This window comes from Polyodon spathula, chromosome 24 (assembly GCF_017654505.1).
Source record: "Polyodon spathula isolate WHYD16114869_AA chromosome 24, ASM1765450v1, whole genome shotgun sequence".
NCBI lineage: Eukaryota > Metazoa > Chordata > Actinopteri > Acipenseriformes > Polyodontidae > Polyodon > Polyodon spathula.
In genome coordinates, this window is record NC_054557.1 from 4,145,767 (window position 1) to 4,154,819 (window position 9,053).

A 9,053-nucleotide genomic window follows, 5' to 3' on the forward strand; every position below is an offset into this window, starting at 1 on the left:
CCCAAATATTTTTTTTTTTTTTTTTTCAATTTACCAGTCTGGTTTCTCCAGTTTTAAGATTAGGTTAAAATCTCAGCACTGAATTGGTTGAGAGTTACAGACTTTAAGAGACAGAACATAGTTTAATATGCCGTATATAATTGCATTGGAATGTGTGACTTGTGTCACTTTTATAACTACGGTATTCATATTATGTATAATTTGAACAGGAAATGTGTTAATGTACAGAAATCACTATAATTCATATGTTTTATTGCTAGAGAAGGAACATTTGTATTGTTTCAGCCTAGATATTTCTACAAAGTTCAATGTTACTCTCCTTGTAAACAACTGCATTTCTTCAGCCAAGAGAACTGTGCAATAAGCTACAGTTTACTTACAGTAAAACAAAAATACTGTAGTAAAAAGACCAGCAAGTTTTAAATAAAGCTGCTTAAGAATAATAAATAACTATAATGTACAAGAAAAAAAATGCTCAGATCATTTCTAAAACAAAATGGTGTAAAAAAAGGTAAAAACAAACTGCTCTTGTAGATTTAGCAAGTAACATAACTTTGTTGTAGGAACTCTTCAATTAACACCCTGAGTCAGTTGTTTGAAGCTTTATCAATGCATCAATGTTTTGTTCTTTTTAGAAAAGAAAGTGGTCTGGTGGTAATGCTTTGTGATATAGAGTATACCCTGGATCTTTTGATTACTGCGAGGTTGTCTTATTGGAATGATTAAATATATTACTTGAATAAACATGTTCCATTTGCCTCCTTTTAAACTTGTATCTCTTCAGTAGAACTGTAATATTGATTCAATATTGATTGTTCTCCCAATTTATTTTAGATTGGTGTTCTAGTATAAAGATGTGGACATGAGATAAGCAATTGATCTAGGAAAGGCAGTCATCAATAAACAACAGAGTTAACAACAAATTGTTCATTTTAGTCAAGACTACACTAACAGTATATACAAGCCTTACAGTTTATAAACTGTGGTTTTATTTGTATTATATTAGGTGTTGTTAATAAGCAGGATAATGAACTATGGAACAAAACAATTGTTGAACTACAACATTATTTAAATCTGTCACTGTTTATATCATTAAAATAGACTTCATAGAGTACGATAAAAAACAAAATCCTGGGGTCCCCTGCGTGGGGTGCAGGGTGAGTCATATAGTCAGGGGAGCACAGGTTCATGTACTGACTGTGCGAAGTTGCTGGTATTTACTAGGGACTTTTAGAGGAAGTATCGCATTGGATCTGGTGTTACCTACCAAACCGTCAGGGGCTGTTTCTCCTCATCATTCTACAGCACACCCTACTGGTGCCCTGTGATCTCATGCAACCTTTGTCCTCCAGGGGGCAGTAGCTTACTGAAATCCACTCTCAAGTTCCTCAGTGTTAAGAGGCAGTCGGCTGGAGTTTGTGTATTAACACTATATCTTGTCTTAATTCCTCCTCTAACAAATATTTCAGACATACAAAGGTGGCTGTGCAAAACATTATATGGTACTAGACTTGGTTAAAGAATCTCAGTTCTCAGATCATATATATTTAATGAGTGCCAAACAAAACCATTTCCCATAGTCATTTCAAGGTTATTTGACACTAGGAAGTCATTCCTAAATCAATGGCACGTGTCTAATGAATGACTAATGTTATTTAAACAATGTTCTTTCTATTGTAATGTGGCTGATTAGTTAATAATATCGACATTAGTGTAATAATAATAATAATATCTTTATATAGCACCTTTCATAGCGGACCACCATCACAAAGCACTGTACAGAGGTAGCCTGTGAACTGTGCATTATATGCAGAGTCACTTACAATAGCACATTGATTTAACATCTCATCTGCAGCATGGAGCACAAGGAGATAAGTGACTGGCTTAGGGTCACACATTGAGTCAGTCAGTAGCAGTGATAGGATTTGAACCAGTGACCTTCTGGTTACAAGCCCAGGACCACAGTGCCTCCTGAAGACACGTACCTACCTCTCAATTATAGAGCTTGTTCTTTAATTGACTGGTAAGACATTTGTCTTCGAACCATGTGGTTTACAGTTCGTATCCAGCCCTTGCCTTTCCACTGAATTCAACAGGCTGAGATTTTTATAAAAAAATATATTAAATATTAAACACTCCATAGAAACCCACAGAAATATGGTGAAAACGTATTTGGACTGTGACCCACTTCCAACAACAAAAAATACTTAATCTTCGTTGGATTGTGCCGGTACCTCCCCATACACCACACACCGAGGCTGTGATTCTTCTTACTTGCCAGTCCAGGTAAAACCGCACTGCAAACATTCCAGATCGTATTTCCCAGACCTTGGCTTTTAGCTGCTGCTGCTGCTCGTTGCCTCAATACCTGTCATAGCACCTCTCTTACCTGAACCTGAACCCTATGAATAATAATAATAATAATAATAATAATAATAATAATAATAATAATAATAATAATACCTGTCATAGCACCTCTCTTACCTGAACCTGAACCCTATGAATAATAATTCTGAGTTTAAAATAAACTTTTCTAAAAGAAGACCTGCTGCAAAACACTTGTAGCCATGACATGTACTCTGATTTTGAGGTAGTCAGCTTGCAGCCAACCTCCTCCAAACATTTGTATAGTTCATCTTTAACTAGTCAAAACCAGCTATTTACCTGTTGTGATACTGTTGCAGTGCAATACTGTAAAAATGTTGCAGCTTTGCCAAGAGAACCCTCCATCTCTCTCAACACCATTGTAAGTGGATCCGCTCTCCATTTACAGGACCATTCTGGAGAATAGACTTTGCTGCAATTTTCTTGGCCAAACTTCTTCGCTGGAATTTGTTAATCATTGAGGAATGGTCATATATGTCTCCAGGATATATCAAAAAACAACCTTGCAGATTTGTTATTGTAATCATTTTATTACACCAGACAGCACCAAACAGCTACTCTGACATTCAATGCAAGTTTGATGATTATTGCTGCAGATGTAAGCATCTAATGTAACTTGCTTGGGACAGAATGGAAGAGATTTAATTTTGTCATAAACATAAATCATTTTTTAAAAAGTGGTATACAATTTATGCAATTTTTCTTTTAATATATGCATATATAAAAGTCAGCAATACATTTTAGTAAGAAGCATTTATACAAACCTTCAATGACTTATAATGGAAATAATGAGTAATCCAAGTAGCAATAGAAGTGGTTGAAATAGCAGTAATAACTGTGCTTTTAAACCACCCCCTGCCCCATCTATTGTCTTTGTGTCACCCATTCTTATAAGGAATGAAAGTGCTGCTCTCATGCTTGTCTCATTTTGCACTTCCAATTGCTACATATGTCTCAAATGTGATTTTAAAGAAATGCATGTCATAGCAAACCTAAACAGACATCTGGTACTACACTAATTCCAGGAAGCATGTTACTGCTTTACTTCCTTGGTCATTCCACCCAGCAGTATCTTCTGGGTCAAAGCATGTTATTGGCTGAAAGCATGTCACTCAATGGGGGAAGCAGCTGATTGGTTATTAACAGGAACAAAGCCAATGATCAGGTGGAGACAATTTTACCCTCCAGGTGAAATGACCCATGAACTATAAGACTATAAGACTATAAGACTAAAAGCATCTGTCTAAAAGCATCTGTTTGTTGATACTGAAATGAGTTTTAAATGAGACTCCCTAATATATACAGTACATAAAGTGAGGTGTGTACTCTACATGCATACACATCTTTATAGTACATTCCTAAATTGCTATTATAACATGGATTACAGAAGTTTTTTCTTTTGAAAATGCTCTTTAGTAAGACCAGTGGATACAACAGTAATCCAGGCTAATTCCCACTGGATGAAAGCTACTAACTAGGGACTAACTAATCTCAACTTTTAGATGCTGCGGTGGTGACCTGCTCTAGTACGTTGTCCAAAATGGTGGCTTTATGATTTTAAATTGGAGAAATGAAAAACTGAGCACTGTCATGAGCAGCATGAATTGTCATTGAAACTACTGTGAAACACTTTTGCCTTCAATAAATAATTTGCCCTGTGTGATCCATTCTTTCTGAAATCAGTTTTTTTAGTGTGCAATATACCACTGTACACCATAGTAGGGACACAATTAAATAACATGCAGTCTGTGCTTAATCATGAATGTTTTTAAGGCTCCCTATTTCGAGTGAGCAAAATGAGTTGCTCTGTCATCCAAAGAGTGCAAGAGAAGTACACTCTCAGCAGGTACCAAGCACTTACTGAGTGCAAAAAATACACTCTGCAAAGTTATCAGTGTAGTTGCTACTTGGGCACACTTTTAACTTTTAATGGGCACACAAATGTATAAGCAGCTCACAAATGTGAAGTATCCACAAATGCTATTTCAATTTTATACATTTATAACATATACATATAGACATACAATGTATATGTTTGAAGCTAAACATTAATTAAAGCAGATTTATTTATTTTTTTTATGAAAGGAGCCTTTTACTGCTGCTGCAAAATCCACACCAAGTTAGGATGTTTCCATGATGTAGTGACACATCCAAACCACAATGTAGTAAATACATAAAGAAGCCTGAAGTATTGTTAGTGTTCTACAGACCACTTTTCATTTGACAATAGAGAGATGGCATCTACAGCTGTGGGCAAATATTGAATTCCCTTTTTTTATATTACAACAACAGTAGTTCTTTAATCTGTTACAGACTCAATTTATTGTTACAAAGTATGTTGTCTTGTGCACCAGCTTGACATGCTGTTTGACCAGAACACTGTGGGAGTCTTAAGTAGGTATTACACCAATTATGATGGTTGTCATATGTTAAATAAAAACAGTGGTGTTGCTGTGAAAGTTGTTTGTGGGGTTATCAAAAACAAATCCTTTTTTCTCACCTGAATTCTCACCTGAAAACATAATAAATTAAATTTGCAGAACCTTTACACGTGGATAACAAGAAAGTACATCTCAACATTAAACTGTTAAAATAAAGTTACCCAATTGATCAACATCAAATGAGATCTTGCATTATAAATTGGAATGAATGTGCTACTGCTGCTTAAAACAGCAAGATTCCATTAAGACTCTCCTTCGTATCACACCACACTGAGACTGCATCACACTATGGGAACCATCCCAATGCAGTTACAGCTCCACTCACAGCCCCTCCAAACAATGGCACAGTAACATTATACAAACTAATTAGGACCAGGGTAATCACATCGTCACTGTGACATTGTTTATACGACAAAATCAAGAAAGCTCCTAAAATGAGAGCAATCAATCCCTTTACCTGTAAATATATAACTGTGACAGAAATAAAATGTTCTTTTTTGTAAATCTCCCTCCCAGTGAGAACAGAGTTCTTTAGACTGGTCTCACAGTTCATTTCCAGGGTCGGGAAGTCAGCCAGTCTGGAAGAAGGCGAGACTCTGTTGCAAGAATGCATTGACCCGGAAGGGAAACAACATGGCAGCCGCAGATTGGAGAGGCGGTTGCACTCGTTTACCAAGGGGTCATGTGTGACAGCATAAAAGGGGACGGAGAATCGTAAGCTGTTTCTTCGCTTTGGTTTATGCCTATGAACTGAGAAGGATGGCGAGAGACCCCTTATACGAGAAAGCTATTTTGTGAGTGTTTTGCTTGTTTGTTTATCTGGGTGTAATTGTCTTGTTTGTTACACCACATTGGACGGCTAACATAATTCCGGAGCTGTCGCTGAGGGCCAGCACTAAAGCTGGAATAGCACCAATACTTCAACCTGTATCACCCACCACGAGCACTACTGCACTCACCCAGGACTGGTGACCGTGTGTCCATACAGTAATTGTGGGGCGGCTACGTTGTTGGATTATTATTATTGCTTGGGTCTGCAAACCCATTGTTGTTTATTATTGTTGTTATCGGTCACCAGACCTAGATACAAACACCAAAACAATTTAAAAAATCCAGTATAAATACAGTATAATCGTAAATCTCGAAAAACTATTCACTTCTAAATCTTTTGTAGTCATTTTTGTATTACTTTAGTATAAATACATGTTAATTTGGATTCATATGTTGTTTTTTTCTGACTTTATGCAATGAAAAGATACACATTTGCCCATTTTCCCATTGGAAATAGTGATATTTCAAAATATCACTGTCCTGGTCACAAAAGCAAAGTTTGTGGGGAATAATAAACATTTTCTATACTTTTGAGGCATAAGCAATTAGGAAATAATACTTACTACCCAGGAACAAAAATTGTGTTACATAGTGTAATCAGGGGTTTACTGTGTTTGTATAGCCTGTTTGAAACACTTTAAATGCAGGTCGATAGCACTACTTGAAAAACTAACAACAACACCTACTTGAACAACTAACTAACTTGAAATCAAGCCTTCAATAGTTGCAAAATGGCTTCATAAACCTGATCACACAAAATGATTGTTTAAGAACAGTATCAAACTTTTTATTTATTGAAAAATTAAAATAAAGCAAATAATAAATGGTTTCTATTTGCATTATTTTATCCTGTTAAATACTACATGTTGACAATGAGCAGGTCCCAAATGAGGTAGCTGGGCTGCTCTTTCTTATTCTCAGTGTACTAATAAAGGCCATTTCTGAAAGGAATTAGGTACATGGATTTAATGAAGTCATTCATTACCAGAGAGATGTATAGTATGTACTTCGATGACTTGACAAAATATATATATTAATATATATATATATTATATAATATATATATATATATATATATATATATATACATTCATATCTTTATGATAACATGTTAATTCAGTATAAAGTTATAATATTAAGGATAACTTTTGATTATGCACCAATAGGATGGCTTCTGACCAGAACACCATAGCCAACTCCCCATAGCTATTAAATGTGGGCTATTACCAGAATGGTTGGACACATCTTGTTATTGAAAGCGCTGTGTAAATAAAGAGGGCTGTCAGGTTTTGGGGTTTTTTTTTTTAAGGGTGGCTGATCGTCACAGTGTGATTCTGAAAGAGAGGTTGGAGGAAAAGTCCAAGAGTTCCCACCACACAGACAAAGACAAAGATCCACAGAAACATCCGATCCACCACCATTGCCACATATTTCCAGTCTTCAATCACCTGGAAAACAGAAACATCAGTGAATTTACCTCTGTAACCTCAGTGCTGAAACAATAACCACAAGCCATACTATCTCCAAGTCCTTAGCTCTAACTATGAGGCCAGGCTGATTTTACAAAATGTTTTTTAGTAAAGTTATTGAAATTACAGTCCATTACGGTTACATACATAGTTAAATAGATGTGAGTTCATGAACGACTTATATAATATCAAATATTGACATGCAGATAATTAAAAAAAATACATATAAAACAATGATGTCACATCGCTTCATCACAGACCAATACGGTAGACTATTATATTAGTTAATATGCCCTACACTTTGACCTGTTGAGTTAGAATGCCCAACACTTGGAATTAGCCTCCCAGGGAGACTTACACTTTGATCATCATCGTCTCCCCTCATATGATCTGCAACAAACCGGACCCCTTCGACAGCCTCCAGGACTTCAGGACCATAGCGTGCTGAACCACATTGACGGAAGTCCTGCTGGCCCGAAAAGCTATCTGGCATATCTGCTTTCCTGGCAGGGTTGACAAAGTAAGTGGCATTTTTGTAGAAGTGTCCAGGAGAGGAAGAACAGATGGAAGTGAAGGCAATGTGAGGGGGGGTGGCCAGTGAAACCTTGCGAAGCCTCATCTGTTGCTGACGAAGCCTCTGTCTGGCTGAGCTGTTCTCGGGGCGCTTCATGAATAGCAGGGCAGGCAGCTTCACCATGAAGACTACTTTGACCCAGGATGGCATAGTGTGGGTGCTGGGGGAGCGGTGATGGACATTGAGGACACAAACACTGGTGATGATGGAGAAGGTCACCAAGACCATTGCGAACATCAAGTATTTTCCGATCAAGGGGACATCCAAGGAAGTGGGCGGTACAATCTTAGAGATCAGAAGCAGGAAGACAGTGAGGGCCAGAAGGACTGAGATGCACAGGGTCATCTTCTCACCACAGTCTGAGGGGAGGTAGAAGACAAGGATGGCCAAAGAGGTGATGAGCACACAAGGGATGATAAGGTTGATGGTGTAAAACAAGGGCTTCCTCTTAATAATGAAGTCATATGTGACGTCTACATAGGTAGGATCCAGAGGATTGACGATTCTCCGTCCAGGAAGTGCTACGATGTCCCACTCCCCACTTGGGGTGAAGTCATCCATGCTGGCCACCCCATTCTTCAGCACAAGGTCAATCTCTGTATGGTCGTAAGTCCAAGAGCGAAACTTGAGGGTGCAGTTTTGCTGGTCAAATGGGAAGTGTTTGACCTCAATCTTGCAGGCGCTCTTGTAAATGGCAGGAGGGAGCCAGAAAATACTGCCATTGAACTGCACCACTGCATTCGTGAAGAGGGACACCTCATATGTGCCGTCCGCACTGCAGAGATAGGGAGAAGTGTTTTATATATATATATATATATATATATATATATATATATATATATATATATATATATATATATATAATTTAATTTATTTTTATTACAAAAGTGAAGATTAGTCCTTATGAGAGAAAAAAAACAACTTTGCTTTGAAGGGGGACCTAGGGCAACAGCTGGTAATTACTGTCTCTACACAGGCACAAAGTATTAATTTTTTATTGGTTTGGAGATCATTTGAGCTAATACCTACATCCTAATGTTATTTTCCCTCTTTTTAGGTGGGACTACTAAAGGATTATCAGCTTATGAAATAACCCTATACTCAGGGGTTCACATAACTTGTTAAATTAGGTTCTCATGTTAGTACCAGCAGAAATGGTTTAATACTCACCAAAATTAGCTGATGAGCAGTACTCATCCGTATTGTTGGTTATTATAATTTTTAACAAATCACCCGCATTCTCTATTTATTTCCATAGCTTAACACCATATTCCCACCCTGGGGATTCAAAAGTAAAAACCAAAGGACTTTGTCACTTTATTAGTGTTGTTGAACATGTTAGCTTGACGGCAC

At 37.2% G+C, this 9,053-nt stretch overlaps 1 protein-coding gene across 1 annotated transcript in view; it reads right to left on the minus strand.

Moving 5' to 3' along the window:
• Window positions 1-6,903: 6,903 nt before the first annotated feature.
• Window positions 6,904-9,053, minus strand: part of LOC121299370 (neuronal acetylcholine receptor subunit beta-4-like) — a 3,251-nt gene continuing 1,101 nt past the window's right edge. Inside the window, exons 2-3 of the mRNA XM_041227092.1 lie at window positions 7,485-8,475; window positions 6,904-7,105 (exon numbers count right to left, since the gene is read on the minus strand). Coding sequence (XP_041083026.1) covers window positions 6,962-7,105; window positions 7,485-8,475 — 1,135 coding nt within the window. The 3' untranslated portion in view covers window positions 6,904-6,961. The remainder of the gene's footprint in view (window positions 7,106-7,484; window positions 8,476-9,053) is intronic.